Below are 23,584 nucleotides of genomic sequence, written 5' to 3' on the forward strand. Positions count from 1 at the left end.
AATTTTTCTTGCTTCCTTTTTGGTTTTATTCACTTTTTGTAACTGTAAAAGATGAGCATTGAGCTCCTTTATTTATATTATGTCTTCTTTAATAATGAAGACTTTAGGTTTTGGGTTTTTTTTTTTTTAAGATTTTATTTACTTATTCATGAGAGACACAGAAAGAGGCAGAGACACAGGCACAGGGAAAGCAAGTTCCCTGGGAGGAGCCTGATGTGGAAATTGATCCCAGGACCCCAGGATTACTGAAGCTGAAGGCAGATGCTCAACCACTGAACCACCCAGGTGTCCCTCCAGACTTTATTTAGAACAGTATTTGCTGTGTCCACAGGTTGGGGGTGAAGTGCTTTCCTTTTAACAGTTTTCAGCTTTGAATTTCTCATTGATCTAAGGATATTTAGTAACTAAGGATTAGAGTTGTGCTTTTTCATTTTCAAGCAATTAAGTTTTTTGGTCATTTTTCTTACTTATTTCTACTTTACTAGCTTAGGATCAAAAATATGGTCTGTGGAATAAGAAATTTTTTTAATGAATTAGAGTTTGATTTGTGGCACATATTTATTAAATGTTCCATGCAAAAAAACTATTCAAGGAACAAAAGGTTTAATATTGTCTGTTAGATTGAGTTTGCTGATTCCATGATTTACTTCTAGATCTTATTTATTTTTGTCTAGTAGATCTCTCCACCTCTGAAAGACATTTTATGAATTCTCCTCTTATAAAATATTTTCATCAAGTTCTTCTTACATTTTTAACCCTTTTCATTTTACATATTTAGCTGCCATTTTTTTCTGGCACATACGGATTTGTGATAAAAGTGGCCATCACCATTTCACAATAACCTTCTCTTTTGATTTCGTGGTTGTTTTTTTTTTTAAGATTTATTTATTCATGAAAGACATAGAGAGAGGCAGAGACATAGGCAGAGGGAGAAGCAGGATCCTCGGGGGGAGTCTTATAGGGGACTCGATGCCAGGACCCCAGGATCATGCCCTGAGCCAAAGGCAGACACTCAACCACTGAGCCATCGAGGCGTGCCTGATTTAGTGCTTTTAATGTTGTTTCTTCTTACCTAATATTAACATTGTAATGGCTACGCCTTGTAAATAATAAAGCAAACACTTGCTTGGTCTAACTCTCTACCAGGCACTATTCTGCGTGCTATTCGTATGTTGACCCATTTAATCTTCACATTGTACCCTCTGAAGTAGGTACTATTATGATCTCCATTTCACAGGAGGTGAAATCTCTAAGATATTTAGTATCTTGCCCAAAGCCACAAGTAATAAGTAACTGGGCTGGGATTTGAACTAGGGACTCTAGTTCCACAGACTGTGCTGTCAATCATGGCACACCCTGTTTGTGTTTTCATTTGACCGTTCATCTCACCTTATGTATACAATTTATGTTGCTTATTTTCTCACTCCCTTTCCTTATTTAGACTGGTTTAATCAGGTTGCCATCCATTGTCCTCCCTCTTGCTATGAATGTTTCTGGACACTACTATTCCATGAATGGCTTCCTTCCCTTGCCCATGTCCATAACCACACATGTCTACTCCAGGCTCTGTTCCTGCATGGCTCCCCCCCTCCTCTGCACAAGACGCTCAGCACACCTCGCGTCCACCCTCCTTTACCCTCCAACCTAAAGGGAAGGATTTTACTTTTCTTCCCTCCTCCCAAGTAGGCTTTGCTAACTCCATACTTCTAGTTGGGCTATAATTAGAATTTTGCTTGTAAAATGTATCTTCTATTTCAATAATTTTTTTCTCCTTTTCTCAGTGCTCCTGTTGCCCAGTCCCAGGCATCCTTCAATATCCATTTACATGAAATAATATAGATCTTGTTTTATGGATCATTGACTACCTTTGTGCTTCTCCTTTTCATTCTCCCCTATCTTAGGGTCTTTCCCCAGATCAAGTGCTTAGATGAAGACTCTGAATCCCTGCCACGTTGATAATCCTCCTTTCCTCAATCCAAAGGGTAGGGACAAATCAAAAGGGTATGGAATTCTTGACTTGAAGGTCTTTCCTCCCAGTGAACTTTGAGGCTGACAAGTCTAGTGCTTCTTGCTCTGTACGTTTCTTGGATCCTTATAACCTAGAAGCTTTTAAGATTTTGTCCTATTTTGGAGTTCAGTTTTATAAGAATGTACCTAACTGGATTTTTAAAATTTTTTAATTTATTTTTTATTTTTTAATTTTTTAAAAGATTTTTATTTATTCATTCATGAGAGAGAGAGAGAGAGAGAGAGAGAGAGAGAGAGGCAGAGACACAGGCGGAGAGAGAAGCAGGCTCCATGCAGGGAGCCCAACGTGGGACTCGATCCTGGGTCTCCAGGGTCACGCCCTGGGCGGAAGGTGGCGCTAAACCGCTGAGCCACCCGGGCTGCCCTGGATTTTTTTTTTAATTTTCAATTCTACCTGGAACTCAGTGAAATTTTCAATCTTAGACTCAGATTACTCTTCTATGTAGCTATTGTTTCTTCTCCCATCTGTTTCCTTGTCTCCTTCTGGAACTCCAATTATTCACACGCCCTAGATCTATCCCCCAAGTCTTCATCTTTCCCCACATGGTTTCTCTCGCTTTGTATTTGGCTCTGATGTTCCAGCATCTCTTCTACTTTGCCTTGTGGGCAACTAATTCATGAAAGAAATCATCCTGGCCTCGTGCTCATCTACTGACTTTTGGGTTTTGTTTTTGTTTTTTTGTTTTTTTTTTTTTGAAGATTTTATGTATTTATTCATAGGAGACCCTATGAGACAGAGGCAGAGGGAGAAGCAGGCTCCCTGTATGGAGCCTGATGTGGGACTCAATTCCAGGACCTCAAGATCACAACCTGAGTCAAAGGAAGACATACGATCATGGAGCCACCCAGATGCCCCCCATCTACTAACTTAAAAATTTAAGCTCAAGGGAGAAGTTTTATGTTGTACCGAGATCACCTAAGTGTCCTGTCTTATTCAGTTGGGGCTGCGAGAACAAAATGCCACAGACTGGCTTCTGAACAAGAAACATCTATTTCTCGAAGTTCTTAGGCTGGGAAGTCAGAGATCAGGTGCCAGCATGGCCTGTCCCAGGGGGGTCCTTTCCCTGGTTTGTAGATGGCTCTCTCCCTTCTCACTGTGTCCTCACATTGGAAAACCAAAGCAAATGAGCAAATAAACAAATAAAAAGCAGAAATAGACCCATAAATAAAGAACAAACTGGTGGTTGCCACAGGGGAGGTGTGGGGGATGGGCAAAAAGGGATGAAGGGGAGTGGGAGATCCAGGCTTTCTGTTATGGAATGAGTACGTCATAAGAATAAAAGGCACAGCATTGGGAACACAGTCAACGATACTATAATAGCACTGCAGGTGACAGAGGGTAGCCACGCTTGCAGTGCACATAGCACAACATACAGACTTGTGCACAGATGTACATAAATTGTTTTTGTGCTGCCTTTTCTCAACTATTCTTTTTTAAGTATGCAGACAACTGCACTTACATGCATTTTTTTAGGATTTTCAAACTTACTGACAAAGAAAAGCAGAAATTAGCAATGTGAAGCTTTTGTGTTTTCCTTATTGGAAACCTGGTTGGAGCCAGTATAGATGAGAGTAACAGTGACAGTAAAACGAATATTTCATTGAAAGGAATCTGGAACTGCTAGACCTATCTGTTATTTGCTATAGTTTCTAGCTTTTTCTGAATGAATCCACTCTATTAAGAAGAATGCAAACCAGCTACAATACCTGTGAATGACAAAACGTTAGTCATCTGAACACATTCTTGTAAGAAAACTTCAGATCTGACTAATCTGGTTCTGACACTCTCCCACTGATGAAAAAGCGCTGGTGTTCTCTTTTCATAGGAAGTAACACTTATTTGTTATAGTTTATAGAAAGTAGTACATATTTTTTATATGTAATGCTTCAAACCTTTGTTTATTATAAGGCCTAAGACCAGGGATTCTTAAGCATCTTTAGGGAACATAAGAATCCCCAAGTGGTTTGTTAAATACAGAAATCCCTGAGCCCCACCCCCACAGAGCCAAAGCTAGGGTATAGGCACAGAAGGGCAGAAGTTCAAGGCCCACAGACTCCTGGAGGAACATTGCATCAGATGCTGCAGAAATGGCAAAGACCATAACCAATCTTATTTCATCTGGGTTGTGTCTCAGTCAAGAAATCACGAAGCAAATAAAATAAACAGCAACACACAAAAGAGGTGCTAAAAATAATTAAACAACAAAGTTTTTAAAAGGTTTGATCTTGGGTGCCTGGGTGGCTCAGTCAGTTGAGCATCTACCCTGGACTTGTGTCTCGGTCCCCTGGGTCCTGGGATGGAGCCTCCCATAGGGCTCCCTGCTCTGTGGGGGGCCAACTTCTCCCTCTCCCTCTGCCTGTCACCTCCCTTGCTTGCGCTCTCTCTCTCACTCTTTCTCTGTTAAATGAATAAAATCTTTAAAATAAATAAATGGTTAAATTTTTCTAGCAAGCAAAGAAACAAAATAAAAGTCATGCCATAATAATGCACCACTGTGGTGTGTTGACAATGGGGAATGCTGTGCAAGTGTGGGGACAGGAAGTATATGGGAATGCTGTGCTTTCTGCTCAATTTTGCTGTGATCTTAAACTTGCTCTACTAAAGTTTACTGAAAATTAAAAATTAAAAAATCATACCATTTTCATTTACTAAAAAAGCAAATATTTTTAATGTATAATACTAAAATGTATGTCGAAATTAAAAATGCACAGTTGGCCCTTCCTGATACATCTTTCTGGGACATGATCCATCAAAATATATTGATAATGTTCATAACCTTTGATCCAGTAACTCTAGCTCTTGAAATTAATCCTAAGGGAAATAATAACAAAAATGACAAAAACGTATACCCAAAAATATCTTCCTAGTAAGATATACCAAGTATTTTCCAAGGTATCTGTACATTATTATGCAACCATGAGAAGTTCATGGAGAGCTTTTTAAAATAAGAGAAAATATGGGACGCCTGGTGGTTCAGGGGTTGAGCGTCTGCCTTTGGCTCAGGGCATGATCCCACATCTGGGGATCGAGTCCCACATCAGGGTCCCTGCAAAGAGCCTGCTTCTCCCTCTGTCTATGCCTCTTCCTCTCTCTCTGTGTCTCTCGTGAATAAATAAATAAAATCTTTTTTAAAAAAAGAGAGAGAAAACGTGTACAATTTAATATCATGCAAAAAGAAAGGGTAAAAATAAATATTCAGCATGATTCCAGCTATGTATAAGATACACATAAATACTAGAATATTAACATTTTGTTACTCTTTGGAGTGGGATTATGTTTGCTTTCTCTTTTTGTATATTTTCCACAAAGGCCTTATTTTTATAACCAGGAAATAGTGTGTGTGTTTTAATGCTTACAAATAAGAAAAGTCTATTGAACTTTCAAAATTCTTAAGCAGATGAATAAGATATTGTATTAGAAGTGCTTTCTTTGAATAATACAGAAAAGAATTACATCAACACTTAATGCAATATTCATGTTACTGAAAAGTTATGTGAAAACAAAAGGTATTAGAGAATTCTATGGTGAAGCCTTGGAAAAACAAACCCTCTATACAGTCAGTGATGTTCCCTAATTTGTCATTTGAAACAATGTATCAAAGTGATGTGCTTACTGTAAAAAGGTTACATCCCTACTCTATCACTGACACTCCATTATTGTCAATTCCACAAACTATTTTCTGCATGTCCACCATGTGTTATGCCCCAGGCCTGCCTTCTTTTTCTTTTCTTTTTTTTTTAGATTTTATTTATTTATTCATGAGAGACACAGAGAGAGAGGCAGAGACATAGGCAGAGGGAGAAGCAGGCACCCTGTGGGGAGCCTGATGCAGGACTCCATCCCAGGACCCTGGGATAACGACCTGAGCCAAAGGCAGACACTCAACCACTGAGCCACCCAGGTGTCCCCCAGGCCTGCCTTCAAAGAGGCAACTTGGCTGCGGCAGCAAAGACTACAGAGTGGTAAGTAAGTCCATGGCCTAAAACCATACAATAATGTTTCACAGAGCACAGACACTTGGAAAAAGTGATATCCCTAGTCTTCATTTATTTTTTTCTAAGATAGGCCTATCTTTACAAAATCTCCCTTCCCAAGGACAGTAGGAAACGGCGCTCCCATAGGAGCCCCACAGCACTACATCATGCTGTGTACAGAAAGGTGATGTGGACCCATGCCTCCCCACCCACAACCTCGCCTACCCAGACAAGCTAGTATCACCTAGGAATGACCAGAAAAGAAACAGCTCTGCTTGTTTCTCCTTCTCTAACTCTTCCCAGATTTGTGAGGACTTGGAAAAGAAAGTGTAACTCCGGTATCACCTGGAGAAAGGCCCAACTACAATGGAGCAGGGCCTCATAAGGTAGTAGTTCCCTATATGGCTTTTTCATCTTCACAGTAGGTCTTAAAACTTCCCAGAGTTCCAGCCTTATATCAAACTGCCTTCTTGGCATTTCCATATGGACATTCAAGGGGTCCCTAAAATTTGTCAAGTCCTCGACGAAGTGTCTGCCTCCAACGTGCCAGATGTCCTGCCCAGCCTACTTCCAAAACAGACCCAGAACCCATCCGCTTCTCCCCATGTCCACCGTGACTTCCCTTATCCTAATCACCTTGCCCCTGTATTGCCATGGCAGCCCCAACCCATCTCCCTGCTTCCATTCTTGCTCCCCTACAACCCCTTCCCCATGTAGTAGCCAGGGTGATCTTTTTGAAACACAAATCAGTCTGTAAGCAACAGGAGGGCCAAGGGTTTTATCTGTTTCATTCACTAATGTATTCCCAGCACCAAGGTTTGAATTAAGTTCCTCTGCTTAAAATTAAATAATGCTTCCCATTTCCAAACTCCAAACTTCCCATCATAACTTTCAAGGCTTAAAGATCAGGTCCTATTCCCACACATCCCACTCACTTGCCCCACTCATTCCATGACTCTCTAATCCCATTGGTTCTTTTTCTGCTCCTCAAATATGCCAAGCTTCTTTCTGTTTATGGCCTTGGAACCTGCAGCTTCCTCTCTCTGGAATGTTCTCTGCCCTGTGTGTCTCCCCCAATACACACACTACCACCGTGGCTTGGCTGGCCCCTTCTGTCACTCAAGTCTCAGTTCACATGTTACCTAACCCACTCTCTTCCTGAAATAGCCCCACAATCACGTTCCTTCATCCTATCTTACCAGAGCACAGGACTGAGGCTGAAATTATCTTGGTTATTTAGTGTTTATTGGCTATAAACCCTACTAGACCGTGCAGCAGGCCTAAGAGCAGGGGCCTTGCATGTCTGGGTCCCTACGGTAGCCCGGGTGCTGCTAACAATGCCTGGGTCCCAAAAGAGATCAATGAACTTAGCTCCATGTTCTAGGACTTGGTCTTCCATATTCAAGTCTCAGAGATTATATTTAGCCAGGCCCCAGAGAGAGGTGATCAGGTCCTCAAAGGTGGACTTGGACAAGCTAAAATATATTAGAGACAAGGGCAGATAACAGAACACCAATTTATTAATTCACACTGAAAAACCTCTATCAACAGAACTGAACAAATACTCAAATTGCATTCAATTCACTGTCTTCTCTCCCTAGAGTCAAGGCATGACAAGCCACATCTAGTGGGTAGACTTAACACAAAATGAATTTTGATAATGTGATGTTTAATTATATGTCAACTTGACCAGGCCGTGGGATGCCCAGATAACTGGTTAAACATTATTTCTGGGTGTGTTTGTGAGGGTATTTCCAGAAGTAATTAGCACTTGAACTAGTACATGTCCTTCCCAAAGCAGGTAGTTATCATTCAATCCTTTGAGAGCCATGGTGGAAAGAAAGGGGGAAGGTGGCATTCCCATTCTTCCTGAGCTGGGACATCCATATTCTCCTGCCTTCAGCACTTCTGGTGCTCAGGTCTTCAGATATGGACTAAAGTCTACACTATCAGCTTTCTGGATCCTAGGCCTGAAGGCTATACCACTGGCTTTCCTGGGTTTCCAGCTTGCAGATGGCATATGATAGGACACCTCAGTCTCCATAATCATGTGAGCCAATACCTTATAAGTAATAAATAAATAACCTATTGGTTCTGTTCTCTGGAGTATCCTGACTAATACAGATGATAATCACCAAAGTCCCTCTGCTGATAAACCTGTTCCAATGGGACAAGATCATAGCTGCAGGCTGAAATTCCCTGTTTAGGTAAAATATATGAAGTCTGGCCACCTAGACTCTCTTTGCTTACAGTGCTAGATGCACACTGAACCAAGTTCCCATATGTTTATCGAACTGTACATTAACTTGATTGTCCACACCTCTGCTGTGACATGCTAATAAGGCCCAACTCCGCATTACCACTTGAGTTCAGAAAACTCTCCAGAAGTGGCCCATTTGCAAATTATTAAACTAGCAATATGTACAATCAAGTTAATAGGTGAAGGATTGAGACAGTTTCCCATAACCTAACTAGGTCGAAGCCACCCCAAGCCTGAGAGACATTATGAAGCCTGAGCACGTGAAAACCAGGAGCAGATCTGCCAATTCCAACCAGCAAGGTAGCAAACTCCATCGCCTGGCTCCCCAAAGTCTAAAGACACAGGGAAAAACCCTCAGGGGACATGGGGGTCTCAACCCCTTGCCAAGTCATCAAAGTGTCATGGAAGGGGAAGCTTACCACCAACAAAAAAACCATGGACTGATTATCAGGAGTTGGCGTCCAGGGATTGATAAAAAACAGTACAGATAATCTAGACATGTATAATTCATAGTTGACCACATTACCTCTTCTAAATTTATAATGATGACGATTATTTGTGGAATGTTTCCGAGGAATAAATAATTGATAACATACACCACATCATTAGGCAAACTGCCAAAGGAGACAATGGGTGGAGATGCATTAAAAACAATAGATTCTTTCGTTCAACATTTATCAAGCACCTACTGTGTACTAGCACACAAGAGTCATTTGTTTTGACATTGGAATCTGCTGGGCAGATAATCACAGTTTTGGAAGGGCCATGGTCCTCAGGGCATTTGATTATAAAACATTTTTTGAGTTCCTACTACGTGCTAGACAGTGTGGTAGGTGCTAAAAATAGAAAAATTAAGATTCAGTTCTGGCTCTTAAGGATCACATAGGCTAGTGGTCAGACAATATATTTTACTTTTCTTCCTGTGTACTATGGTCAGAGCCACATGACAGAGAATCATAAAGACTTATCAAGGGATGCCCAGGTGGCTCAGTGGTTGAGTATCTGCCTTCGGCACAGGGCGTTGATCCCAGGGCCCCAGGATCAAGTCTCATATTGAGTCCCACATCAGGCTCCCTGCAGGGACCCTGTTTCTCCCTCTGCCTATGTCTCTCTGTATATCTCTCTCTATATATATATGTATTTCATGAATAAATAAATAAAACTCTTTTAAAAAAAGACTTATCAAGGTAAATTTGCCAAATTATAGTATTAACATACCTTAATTCAAATAGCTCTATTAGGAGCCAAGAGTGAACTTTACATCTTGATATGGCTACAGCTTTAGTTTGATGATACAAAATCATCTACAGGGACAGATTTTAACAAAACAAATACCCAATAAAATTTTATTTATTGAACTGAAAAACAAATGTAAACCAGCAATAAGAATAATTTTAAACAGGCAGTTCACTAAAGAAATTCATTAAGAATCTAAAGACAAGGGGCACCAGGGTGGCTCAGTGGGTGAGCATCTGCCTTTGGCTCAGGGTGTGATCCCAGGGTCTTGGGATGGAGTCCCACATCAGGCTCCCTTCAGGGAGCCTGCTTCTCCCTCTGCCTGTGTCTCTGCCTCTCTCTGTGTCTATCATGAATAAATAAATAAAACATTAAAAAAAAAAAAGAAAGAATCTAAAGACAAGAGGGCACCTGGGTGGCCCAGTCTGAATCTTGATTTCAGCTCAGGTTATGATCTCACAGTCCTGGGATCAAGCCCTGCATTGGGCATCACACTCAGTAGGGAGTCTGCCTGAGATTCTTTCTCTCCCTCTTCCTCTGCTCCTCCTCCTCATGCTCGCTCTCTCTCTCTCAAACAAATAAATCTTAAAAAAAAAAAAAAAAGAGTTTAAAGACAAGGGGCACATGGCTGGCTTAGTTGGCAAAGCATGATACTCTTGATCTTGGGGTCGTGAGTTCAAACCCCACATTAGGCATAGAGCCTACTTTTTTAAAAAAAAAGAATCTACAGACAAAAATACATCTCTCACATCATTTAAATACAGTTTGAATATCTTCACACCTCTTTTCTTTAAATATGCAAATATTGCCTTTGCATAATACCCACATCCCAATTTTATACTACTTATAAATAAAGACTTCCTTTTAGTACTTTTAAAATTTTAATCTACACCATGATTTTACTTTAACAAATTCTGGCTACAATGTGGCAATTCTGATATGTCATCAAGCATCCTAATTTTAGTTATGTGTGGGTAAACATACTTAGGCTCATAATATATGTAAAGCCATATAATTAGTGTTTCATACTGGAATCTATTAAATTTCCAAATTTCCTTCTGTTACTTTATAATGATATATAGTTATTACCAGTTATAAAAAGTAAGTGCTCATACATGCAAAGTATGTTTTTATCAGAATCAGATTTTACTGTTTTTCCTCTCTATAACGGAAATTGTTTCATTTGCAAAACCACAAATCCAAAAATATATGTAAATGGAAAAGAGTGCTGTCTGATTCAGGCAAGAATAATCATTCCATACAACGTGTTTCAGATGGATAAACAGCAGAATTGCAATTACTTTAAAACTCACTACATAATAAATAGCCCAAAAATCACATTTTAAAAACACACCTTAAGAAAAAGAATTAGCAGGCAGCCCGGGTGGCACAGCGGTTTAGTGCTGCCTGCAGCCCGGGGTGTGATCCTGGAGACCCGGGTTTGAGTCCCACATCAGGCTCGCTGCATGGAGCCTGCTTTCCCTCTGCCTGTGTCTCTGCCTGCCCTCTCTCTCTCTCTCTCTCTCTCTCTCTCTCTCTGTGTGTGTGTCTCTACGAATAAATAAATAAAATCTTTAAAAAAAAAAGAAAATAAAAGAAAAAGAATTAGCAAAAACCAACATGACTGATGACTGGATTCGCAGGAATGTTTGCTAATAACGGTAATGAAGCAGTTTAATGACCTTGCATCAAAGGAATGAAGAGGCAGGAGAGAACTCAGTGAGAACTAAAGCCAGAATTCCCTATTTTCATGAAGAAATTCTTCCTGAAGGGGTAGAAATACTAAGAAAGCAAAGAATAGTTGAAAACCACTCCTGATCATGATTGAGAGTTGGCTATGTAAGATGAGATTTCTAGAAGAGCTTCCAAGAAGCAAAGTAGAAAAGAAAAGGAAAACATTTTTGGATTTTAACAATCTGGGTTTAGTCTTAGCACTGCCACTTACTGGTCTTGAGATCTCAGACAAGTCCCTTCACTTCCCTGGGCTTTGGCTGCCTCATCTGAGAAGGTTGCAGTCTGTACAGATGACCTTAGGGTTTCTTCTTCTCTTTCTGCTACCAGCAAATCGGCAACTGGCTTCACTATGAATTGGGCATTTATTCACTTAATAAGCATTCATGGCATTTTGCTCCAAACGCTGTGCTGGACAATGCATAGATGAGTCGGACAAGGTTTCTTTCTTTTTGAGGAGTTCACAATCTATTGGGGAAACTGACTTGTAAAGAAACAATGCCAGTCCTATTCATTAAATGCTGTGGTAACAGTGGCAAGTGCTGGGTGCACAGGATACCTTCAGGGAAAGGGAATTGGAAGCAAAGGAGGAGCTGGCAGGGAGGTCTTCCTAAATTAAAAAAACTATTAAATAGCATTAAATAGTGGGCTCCACTGAGCTTGGAAATGATATGTTTTAAAATGGTTCTGATCATTGGATTAGTACATAGCAGCTACTGAAGAGGAAATTATTCCCTGGACCTCACAGTTGCAGCAAGACACTATTACTTTTTATGATGACAGCAAAAATTAAGTCCAGGGTTTTCTTGTTTTCCCTTTTTAAAAAAATTTTTTAAATTTTACTTATTATTTTAAGTGAGCTCTACACCCAACATGGGGCTTAAACTCATGACCATGAGATCAAAAGTCACATGCTCCACCGACTGACCCAGCCAGATGCCCCAAGTCCAGAATTTTCTAAGGACGCGGTTACATTCTATGCTTTTACCTGAGAACAGTACTGCCAGAATAGGTTGGCTCCAGTCTACAGTCTGTCCTCCACCCACATGAGCAGAGGGAGCCTAGCTGAGTACCTCCAGGGAAATGCTGGGCGTGGAAAGAAAGAAAAGGTCACACTATTTTCTAGCATGAAACAGAAGGATGTTTGTTATTTTTTTATGAAACACTTCTTTGCCATTGGTTAAAGGGATGGGAATGTGAGAATCATGATTTATCCCCAACAGCTTTGATTTTATCCATCTCCTTCTCTAGATTTGGGTACAGCAGGGATATCAGCCCCCTAATATATCTCTGCCCCTTTCCAAAATTGAAATCTTTAAATTGGGGTTCCTCAGTTTGGTAAAGGTGCCAACTTGGGGTTGGCAAGTTATTCACCCTCTTTTTTCACACAAAAAGAAAATTGGAAAGATCATTCTAAATACCAATACCACCTTTCAAAAACATGTATAGTATCTATAGCAATCTTTTAAACTTCCTATGCCCTTCTGATATCATTTGAGTTCTCTTGTTACAGGCAATGGAAAACTGACTTTGGGGGAAAAATGGGATTTAGTGAAAGGATTAGGGAAGAGAGGCACACAACCAAAAGGGAAGCTGGGGATCCAGACTGAAAAGGACATAAAGGATGTTTCCTAGAGTCTAGGCAGCAGGAACACTGGCCAGTGTCCGCAGGCACAGCTGCTGCAGGGAAGATGCTCCAAGCATTTCCACTCTTTGGATCAGTCTGCTCAGGTTTCAAGTTCCAGGGAATGAGAGTCTCAATTCTCTGGCCTAATTTATGGGTTCCAATTCTCTCTAGCTAAAAAGGTGATACAGCACCTGATGAACAGCCATCCAATCTGTAACCAATGGAAGAAAGGTAAACACCAAAAGGAAATCAAGTTTCTTTTTTTTTTTTTTTTAAGATTTTATTTATTTATTCATGAGAGACAGAGAGAAGGCAAAGACATAGGCAGAGGGAGAAGCAGGCTCCCCATAGGGAGCCTGATGTGGGACTCGGTCCTGGAACTCCGGGATCATACCCTGGGCCACCCAGGCATCCCGGAAATCAAGTTTCTAACCAAAAGAAGTTGGAGGGGTGCCTAGGTGGCTCAGTCAGTTAAAGGCCTGACTCTTAGCTTCAGCTCAGGTCATGATCTCATGGTCATGAGATCCATGCCAGGTGTGGAACCTGCTTAAGATTTTCTCTTTCCCTCTCCTTCTGTCCCTCCCCCTTCTCTTCCCTTCTAAAAAAAAAAAAGAAGAAAGAAAGAAAGAAAGAAAGAAAGAAAGAAAGAAAGAAAGAAAGAAAGAAAGAAAAAAAGAAATTGGAGTGGATGTCCTCAGACACCAAAACAACAAAGATTCACTACATCTCCTGAATAACAAACATAATACTTTTCTTTAAACAACGTAAGAAGTACAGACATTTTAGAACCCTGAAGACCAATGTATTTTAACTAGGGTACAATTACAAGTGAAGCCCTGTTCTTAGTAAAGGTACATGAGAATCTCAATGAACAGTGAAAGCTGGTAACCCCATGTGGTTCATCAGGACCTCATTTAGGTATAAACTAAGTGAGAATTATCACAAAAGTAAATTAACTATGCACACAGTAGCCATGAAAGTGTTGGGATAGCTATATTAATATCAGATAAAATCAGGGGGATCCTGGGTGGCTCAGCAGTTTAGCGCCGCCTTCTGCCCAGAGCCTGACCTGGAGACCCGGGATCGAGTCCCACGTCGGGCTCCCTGTGTGGAGCCTGCTTCTCCCTCTGCCTGTGTCTCTGCCTCTTTCTCTGTCTCTCGGAATAAATAAATAAAATCTTTAAAAAAAAATAAGATAAAATCAAATTTAAGATAAGAAATATTAGAAAGAGACAACTTATTTTTTAAGATTTTATATATTTATTTGAAAGAGAGAGAGAGAACACTAGCAGGAGGAGCAGCAGAGGAGAGGGAGAAGCAGATTCCCCACTGAGCAGGGAGCCTGACACAGGGCTCAATCCCAGGGCTCTAGGATCATGACCTGAGCCAAAGGCAGACACTTAACTGACTGAGCCACCCAGGTGCCCGGAAAGAGACACATTTTATAATGATTAAGAGGTCAGTATGTCATTATGAATGTATATGCACCAAATAAAAGAACCCCAAAACACTTGAAGCAAAAACTAACAGAATTGAAAGGAAAAAAAGATAATTCAACAGTAAGAGTTAGAGACTTAAATAATTGATAGAACAAAAGTTTCAATAAATTTAAAGAGATCAAAAATATAAAAAGTATGTTCTCAGCCCTCATGGAATTAAACTAGAGCTCCACAAAAGAAATAAATTTTGATAAATCCCAAACTTCTGGAAATTAAACAACACACTTATAAATAACACATAAACCAAACAGGAGAAAATTTAAAATATTTTCAACTAAATAAAAACTCAAACACAACATACCAAAATTCATGGGAAGCAGCTAAAGCAGTGCTTAGAGAACACTATAGGACTTTAAACACCATTATCAGAAATGACTAAAAATCTCAAACCAATTACCTAAGTTTCAACCTTAAGAAACTAGAAAAAGAAAAGCAAACTAAATAAAAACAAGTAGGAAAAAAAAAAAAAGAAATCATATGGAGTTGAAACCAGTGAACTAGAAAACAGGAAAGCAATAGAAAAAGATGAATAAAATCAGGAGTTGGTTCTCTGCAATGATTAACAACTCAGTGTGGTGAAGATAGCAATTCTCCCCAAATTCATCTATACATTCAAATCAATTTCTGTCAAAATTTCAGTAGGCCTGCAACTAAGAGATTTACTTTCATCAGTCTGTATCACATAATTCTTCCATGCTTAAATTTTTTCATAATTAATATAATTATATAATTACCAAAAAAATTTCAGTTGGCTGTTCTACAGAAAACGATAAGCTGATCCTAAAATTTGTATGAAAATGCAAACAACCTAGAAAAGGCAAAACAATTTTGAAAAGGAAAACAAAATTGGAGGACTTCAGAGTACCTGATTTAAAAATGTACTGTTAAGCTAGAAATTAAGGCAATGGTATAGGAAAACCATGCAGATCAATAGAATCCAGAAAGAAACCGTTATATTTTATGGTCAGTTGATTTTTGACAAAGGGACAACTGAGAAGATTTTCCTTGAGCACTCATACAGGCGAAAAAATAACTTAGACCTTTATTTCACTTTTTATAGGAAGATAAAATAGATCTATAGACCTAAATGTAAGAACTAAAACTAAAACTTTGCTGTTTTAGGAACACATAGGTGAAAATCTTTGTGACATGGGTTAATCAAACAGCTCTTAAGACACAATACTAAAAGTACAAACCATAAAAGAAAAAACTGGTAAGCTGAACTTCATTAAAATAAAAAAAAATGTTGTACTTCAAAAGATACCATTAGGAAAATGAAAATATAAGCCACAGAAAGGGAGAAAATATTTGCAAATCACATAGATGACATGGGATTGGTATCTAGCCTATCTTAAGAACTTTTACAAATCAGTAATAAGACAAACAACCCAATTGAAAATAGGTTCTGGTATATGCTACATTAAGCTAAGTGAATAATCCAGACACTAAAGGACAAATATTGTATAACATACCTAGGATAGGTGAATTCAGAGACAGAAAGTAAAGTAGAGGTTATCAGGAGCTGAGAGAGGTGTGGAATGGGGAATTATTGTTTAATGCAAACACTGTTTCTGTTTGGGATGATTAAAAAGCTTTGGAAGTGGCAAATGGTGTTGGTTGCATACAACACAGTGAACATACTCAATGTCACTGAATTGTATACTTAGTGGCTAAAATGGTAAATATCTTGCCATAATTTAAAAACTAATTTTTAAAAAATGGGCAGAAGATGTAAGTAGACATTTCACCAAAGCAGACATACAAATGACCAATGAGCACATGAAAAGGTGCTCAGCATCATTAGTCATCAGGGAAATGCAAATTAAACTACAGTGAAATATGACTACACATCCACTGTAACGACTATAATCAAAGAGAGAGATAATACCAAGTGTTGACAAGGATGTGGAGAAACAAGAAGTCTCGCACACTGCTGATGAAATTGTAGAATCTGTATAGCCACTTTGGAAAATTATTTGGCTATGTCTTAAAAAGTTAAACATAAGCTACTTTAAGACCCAGCAATTCCACTCCTAGTAATTTACCCAAGAGAAATGAAAACATGTCCACACAGGCTTGTACACAAGTTTCATAGCAGCTTTACTCATAATAGCTAAAGCCTGGAGACAATCCAAATGCCCATCAATAAATGAACAGATAAGCAAGATGAGGTATATCCAAACAACAGGATACTACTCAAAAATAAAAGGAAATGAACTACAGGTATACCTTGCTTTATTGTGTTTTGCTTTATGGAGCTTCCCAGATACTGCATTTTCTACAAATTGAAGGTCTGTGGCAACCCTGCACTAAGCAGGTCTGCCACTGCCATTTTGCTAACAGCATTTGTTCACTTCATGTTTCTACGTCGCATTTGGGTAATCCTCACAATATTTCAAACTTTATTGTTATTAATATTATTATTATTATTATATTTGTTCTGGAGATCTGTGATCAGTGACCTTTGATGTTACTGCCATGCTTGTTTTGGCACACCACAAACTGCACCCATATAAGACAGTGAACTTAATAAACGCGCATATATTCTGACTGCTTCACCTACTAGCCATTCCTCCATCTTTCTCCCTTTCCTTGGGACACAATATTGAAATCAGGCCAGCGAATGACCCTGCAATGGCCTCTAAATGTTCAAGGGAAAGGAAGAGTTGCACATCTTTCACTTTTTAAAATTTTTTTAAATTTATTTATTTGAGAGAGAGCACGCATGAGTGGGAGGGGCAGAGGGAGAGGGAGAGAGGATCTCAAGCAGACTCCATGCTGAGTTCAGAGCCTGACATGGGGCTCGATCCCACAACCCTGAGATCATGACCTGAGGCAAAACCAAGAGTCGGACGCTTAACTGAATGTGCCACCCAGGTACCCCAAATATCTCTCACTTTATTTATTTTTTTTAAGATTTTATTTATTTATTCATGACAGACACACAGAGAGAAAGAGAGAGAGAGAGGCAGAGACACAGGCAGAGGGAGAAGCAGGCTCCATGCAGGGAGCCCGACATGGGACTCAATCCCGGGACTCCAGGATCACATCCTGGGTTGAAGGCGGCGCTAAACCGCTGAGCCACCCGGGCTGCCCTCTATCTCTCACTTTAAATCAAAAGCTAGAAATGATAAAGCTTAATGAGAAAGGCATGTTCAGAGCCAAGATGGACTAAAGGCTAGGTCTCTTGTGTCAAAGAGTTAACCAAGTTGTGAACATAAAGGAAAAGTTTTTGAAGGAAATTATAAGTGCTGCTCCAGGGAACACACAAATGATAAGAAAGCCAAACAGACTTGTTGCTGATCCAGAGAAAGCTTTAGTAATCTGGACAGAAGATCAAAACAGCGACAGCATTCCCATAAGCCAAAGAAAGCCGAATTCAGAGCAAGGCCCTGACTCTCTTTAATTCTATGAAAGCTGAGAGGTGAGGAAGCTGCAGAAGAAAAATCTGAAGCTAGCAGAGATTGGTTCATGAGGTTTAAGGAAGAAAGCCATCTTCATAATATAAAAGTGCAACATGAAGCAGCATGTGCTGATGTAGAGACTGCAGCAAGTTATCTAGAAGATCTATGTGAGATAACAAATGAAGGTGGCTACACTAAACAACAGATTTCCAATGTAGATGGAACAGCCTTATATTGGAAGAAGACGCCATCTAGGACTTTCATAGCTGGACAGGAGAAGTCAATGCCTGGCTTCAAATCTTCAGTGGACAGGCTGACTGTCTTGTTAGGGGCTAATGCAGCTGGTGACTTGAAGTTGAAGCCAATGCTCACTTACCATGATGAAAATCCTGGGGCCCTTAAGAATTATAAGCCTACTCTTCCTGTGCTGTCCATTAGTGGAACAAAGCCTGGATGACAGCACATCTGTTTACAACATGGTTTACTGAATATTTTGAACCTACTGTTAAGATCTGCTGCTCAGAAAAAAAAGATTCCTTTCAAAATATCACTGCTCAGTGACAGCATACCTGGTCACTCAAGAACTCTGACGGGGAGGTACAATGAGATAAATGTTGTTTTCATGCCTGCTCACCACCACATCCATTCTGCAGCCATGGATCAAGGAGTACTTTCAAGTCTTTCAAGTTTCAAGTCTTACTATCTAAGGAGTACATTTCACAAGGCTACAGCTACCAGGGATCAGGATTCCTTCTGGAAATCCCCCTGGAAAGGATTCACCATTCTACATGCTGTAAAGAACATTCATGATTCATGGGAAGAAGTCAAAATATCAACATTAGCAGGAACTTGAAAGAAGTTGATTATAACCCTAATGGATGACTTTGAGGGGTTCAAGACCTCAGGGAAGGAAGAGTAACCGCAGATGTGGTGGGAATAGCAAGAGAACTGGAATTAGAAGTGGAGCATGCAGATGGGACTGAATTGCTGTAATCTCATGATAAAACATGAAGAGCTGCTTCTTATGGATGAGCAAAGAAAGTGGTTTCTTGAAATGCGGTCTACTCCTAGTAAAGATGCTGTGAAGACTATTGAAATGACAACAAAAAATTCAGAATAGGTAGTTGGTAAGACTTTTAAAAGAAGTTCTACTATGGGTAAAATAGTATCAACACCATCGTATGCTATGGAGAAATTGTTCACAAAACAAGAACCAATTAATGGAGCAGACTTTTATTGATTGATTGATTGATCTTATTGTCTTATTTTTAGGAAATTGCCCCAGTCGCCCCAACTTCACCAACCACCACCCTGACCAGTCAGCAGCCATCAACATAGAGGCAAGACCCTCCATCAGCAAAATGATTACGATTCACTGGAGACTCAGATGATGGTTAGCACTTTCAAGCAATAAGGTATTTTTATTTATTTATTTTAATTTTTTATTTTTTCTAAGTAAGCTCCATGCCCAGCATGGAGCCCAACAGTGGTTTTTGTTGTTGCCATTGTTTTAAAATTTTTATGTATTTATTTGAGAGAGAGAGAGAGAGAGAGAGAGAACGAGCATGAGTGGAGGGGAAGAGAGGGGAGAGGGACAAGCAGACTCCACGTTGAACAGGGAGCCTGATGTGAGATTCAACCCCAAGACCCTGGGATCATGGCCTGAGCCAAAGGCAGATGCTTAACTGACTGAGCCACCCAGGCACCTCCAATAAAGTGTTTTTAAATTAAGGTATGTACATTCTCTTGATATAATGCTACTGTATGCTTAATAGATTACAGCATAGTATAAACATAACTTTTATATGCACTGGGAAGCCAAAACATTCATTTGACTTGCTGTATTGCAATATTTGCTTTATTGTGGTGATCTGGAACCAAACCTGTAATATCTCTGAGGTATGCCTGCACTGACACGTGCTAGAGCATAGCTAAACCTCAAAAAGACTATCCGAGGTGAAAAAAGTCAGTTGCAAAAGACTTCATATTATAAAACTGGAACGCCCAGAAAAGACACATTTAGAGACAGAAAGCAGATCAGTGGTTACCTGGGCCCTGCTTGGGTAGAAGTTCTGACTGCAGACAGAACTATACAAATTTCAGGGGTGATGGAAATGTTCTACAATTAAATTATGTTGATGGTTGCACAATTCTATACATTTTCTAAAAATACTGAATTATATACTTACACTGGGTAGATTTTTGTGCCTTATAAATCATACCTCAATAAAGCTGTTAAAAAAATGAATAAACACACTTTGACACTGAAAAAAAATGAGGCTTAATTTCAGGAAGCATAATTCAGATACAATCTCTATAAGTTGGAACAAAGGTTTTCCTTAATCTATCCAGATTCCTTTTATTTATATATATTTAAAAATTACATGTGAAGGATATTACCACTGTTCAGTAATGAAAGCCCAAGCCCTAAATGATCTTATTACGCTTCTGAACTAAACTGTGTGGTCTCTGTGATTATTCAATAAATAGCAGATTTACAAACTTTAAAAATTAGACAATATTGGCTTTTTATTGGGCTCATTTCAGAGAAAAAAAATAAAGCAATAAAAGGAAAGTCTGAGAAGCAATTCAAATCCCTAAATTGTTTGAGTAATAAACTGTATTATATATATAATCATCATGGCCTAGAAACATTTCATCTGAAGCAGCAAAGGCTGACCTAGTAATTGACTTAATAGCTATCTTCGACGATACGAAGGGTTTTACAGAGAAACTATTTGACTAGTTCTTCTCTTTCTCCATTGAGAGCCAAACACAACAAAGTGATTTAATAGTCAGCAAGGTAAATTTAGATTAAACATAAATAACACTGACAGTAACTGCTATCAAATACTGAAATAAATTTAATTAGGATATTTGCTCAAGCTTGTTTCCTTGGTGATCACTAGAATACACAAGACTGGAAAGCTCTGATGTGAATGCATTACTGCCTAGGAGGCAGGAACTTGACTTGCTGACCCCATGTGGGGAAGAGGAGCAGGTGTGCGAGGAGGAGGAGGAAGAACGCGGCCACCCTAACTCTCACACACCTAACTCACCTCAATATCCCGATTGAGTTGCTTCACGATGGCAGTTATGTTTCTGATGTGCTCCTCCAAGAAAAGCCTGGCCAAGCGGTCACCTCCGCCTTTGTTTTGCATTTTCTGCAAACTGCTGACGATGTCGTCTTTAATCCGGAAGGCGTGCTCCACAAGGGCCGCGGTTGTTTTCTCGTGGCAGAGGATCCTATCTTCCAGTTGTTCCACTAGGCTTACAGAGGAGTATGGTGCCATGGTCAGGGACTGGCTATGTCGGGGCATGGTTCTAACTCGCCTGTGGAAGGGAGCCACATTATTAGGGTTGTCAATTGGGAAAAGGTAATTTTCAAAGTCAGATTCAAAACTTCCTTCCCAAAGAAGGAAATGCAAATTATCTATCCCTACAAGCTACATGGGGTTTGAGGTCGGGTTTCTGCCACAAAGAGTTTTCTCCCGGAGCCAGTTATCTTTAAACAGTGATACCCAGAGACTTAACTGTGCTGATAACAAGGCTCCATGGTCTCCAAAAGCAAGAGGCTGGTGGAACTGGACATACAGAGATATGCCCAATTCCAATATAAGCTTCTTAAGACCAAGCTTATTGGGGCACCTGCATAGCTCAGTTGGTTGTGTCCCAACTCTTGGGCAGCCCCAGTGGCTCAGCGGTTTAGTGCCGCCTTCAGCCCAGGGCCTGATCCTGGAGACCCGGGATTGAGTCCACATCGAGTCCCGCATCGGGCTCCCTGCATGGAGCTTGCTTCTCCCTCTGCCTGTGTCTTTGCCTCTCTCTGTGTCTCTCTCATGAATAAATAAATAAAATCTTAAAAAAAAAGAAAAAAAGTGTCCCAACTCTTGATTTCGGCTCAGGTCATGATCTCAGGGCTGTGAAACGGAGCCCTAGTTTGGGTTCCACACTCAGTGGGGAGTCTGCTTCTTTCTCTCTCCCTCCTCCTGCCCCTCCCCCTACTCACACATGCACAGGCTCTCTCTCTAAAATAAATAAATCTTTAAAAAAAAAAAAAAACCTATTCACAAAGTCTCCTGACACGCCCTCCCCTCCATTCCCCTAGAGCTGTTTTTTAACATAACAACAAATTCAAATGCCTACCAGGGTCAAGCAGATGACATAAACAAATGATGCATATCATATTTGATAGGACAGGGAGGGGACCTTGGAGACCTGGAAAGGGCATTCCTCCTCTACAGCAGCCACAGTTTTGCTCCATCCATGAATGACCAATGGGGAATGCAGGTCTATTTTTCCAGATTATCTCTTATTTCAAGAATAGTGGGAAATTCAGACTTGTATGTGAAATCACCTGATTTTTAAATGTTAACAAGTCATTTAAAAAGTATTTATGAGTCAGCAAATTGAACTCCAAAAAATATATATACAAAAAAAGAAGTATTTATGATATTGCAGGCCAAACAACATGCTTCCATGAGCCAGTTCTGGTCTATGGATCCCCAGTCTGCAACTTCTGATTTAAGAGGGTTAGTGGGACATTAGCCCCCAAGCGTCCAGAGTTGCATTTTCCTAGTGACCAGAGGTACAGCTGTACTGTAGGGCTATTACGAAGTCTCCACTTATCACTGAGCAGATCCTACAAATTGGATGCTGGAGAGGGAGGCAACTGTACTTCTCTTGCCCTTGAATAAAATCATCCTTGGGTAATGTAACAGCCACAAGGCTTCATTTATAATAACCATCACACCCACTAGCAGCCCTCATGGGATTGGTGGAAAGGAAAAGTATACCTTAGATGCATATTTTCCATATATTATACCTTTCCTCGGTGACGAGAGAAGGAAATACAGTGCTCCGTTGGGCCATTTTCTTTTTAATAATTCACATCTGTGGGGAAAAAAAAGCATTAAATTATTTAACAGTTTATATCTGGAATTTAAATGACAACTAAAGTTTATTATTAAATTACTAAGTGGATCGTATATTAATGCTGACATACTGATCAGTTATATTATTAAAGGTCTTATATCCTATACATGAAATAAACAGCAAATAAGGAGAAAAGGATCAAGAAAAATCAAAATTAATACTGCTAAGCCTTGGGGCACCTGGGTGGCTCAGCGGTTTAGAGCCTGCCTTCGGCCCAGGGCGTGATCCTAGAGTCCTGGAATCAAGTCCCACATCGGGCTCCCTGCATGGAGCCTGCTTCTCCCTCTGCCTGTGTGTCTGCCTCTCTCTCTCTCTCTCTCTCTGTGTGTGTGTGTGTGTCTCTCATAAATAAATAAATAAATAAATAAATAAATAAATAATCTTAAAAAAAAATACTGCTAAGCCTTGTTAGACAGATCAACGAGGACTCTTAAACAGATTTTTTTGAAGTTTCCTCCTCCCATAACTGCATTTCAAGCTTGAGAAACCACTTTTACAGAAACAAGATAGTTTAACAGGCTTATTCAATCATGTAAGGTAGAAAACTACCTTAGTAAATATGATCTCAGCAAATTTAGTTCAAATTTAATTCATAGCAAATTAAGAGCACTTATTTCTAAATACATCTTAAATCAATACGTAATCAACCGGATCTGATTCAGGAGAACCTATCTATCCACAAATAGAATAAGATTGATATTCATTAAAACTTTATTAAAAGATATCATCATTGCCATTTTATCTCGCCTATAAAGAGCATTTGGTCATCCTAACACATTAGAAATTGGAGCAAAACTGGAGAGTTTTTAAAATATTTCATCACTTAGGTTTCTCAATAGTGATGTTAATTGCCTTAAAATAATGAATGCCTAGTAACCGTGATCTGATT

The 23,584-nt window shown here is 39.6% G+C and overlaps 1 protein-coding gene across 3 annotated transcripts in view; it reads right to left on the bottom strand.

Moving 5' to 3' along the window:
* Positions 1-23,584, bottom strand: part of FAM81A (family with sequence similarity 81 member A) — a 78,091-nt gene that overhangs the window by 33,226 nt on the left and 21,281 nt on the right. For 2 of the 3 annotated variants that reach the window (XM_041744566.1, XM_041744563.1), the window contains exons 2-3: positions 22,586-22,653; positions 20,820-21,093 (exon numbers count right to left, since the gene is read on the bottom strand). In XM_041744566.1, coding sequence (XP_041600500.1) covers positions 20,820-21,093; positions 22,586-22,632 — 321 coding nt within the window. In that variant the 5' untranslated portion in view covers positions 22,633-22,653. Of the gene's footprint in view, positions 1-20,819; positions 21,094-22,556; positions 22,654-23,584 lie in introns of all 3 variants that reach the window. The other variant, XM_041744564.1, reaches the window with a different exon arrangement.

Source organism: Vulpes lagopus, chromosome 2 (assembly GCF_018345385.1).
Source record: "Vulpes lagopus strain Blue_001 chromosome 2, ASM1834538v1, whole genome shotgun sequence".
NCBI lineage: Eukaryota > Metazoa > Chordata > Mammalia > Carnivora > Canidae > Vulpes > Vulpes lagopus.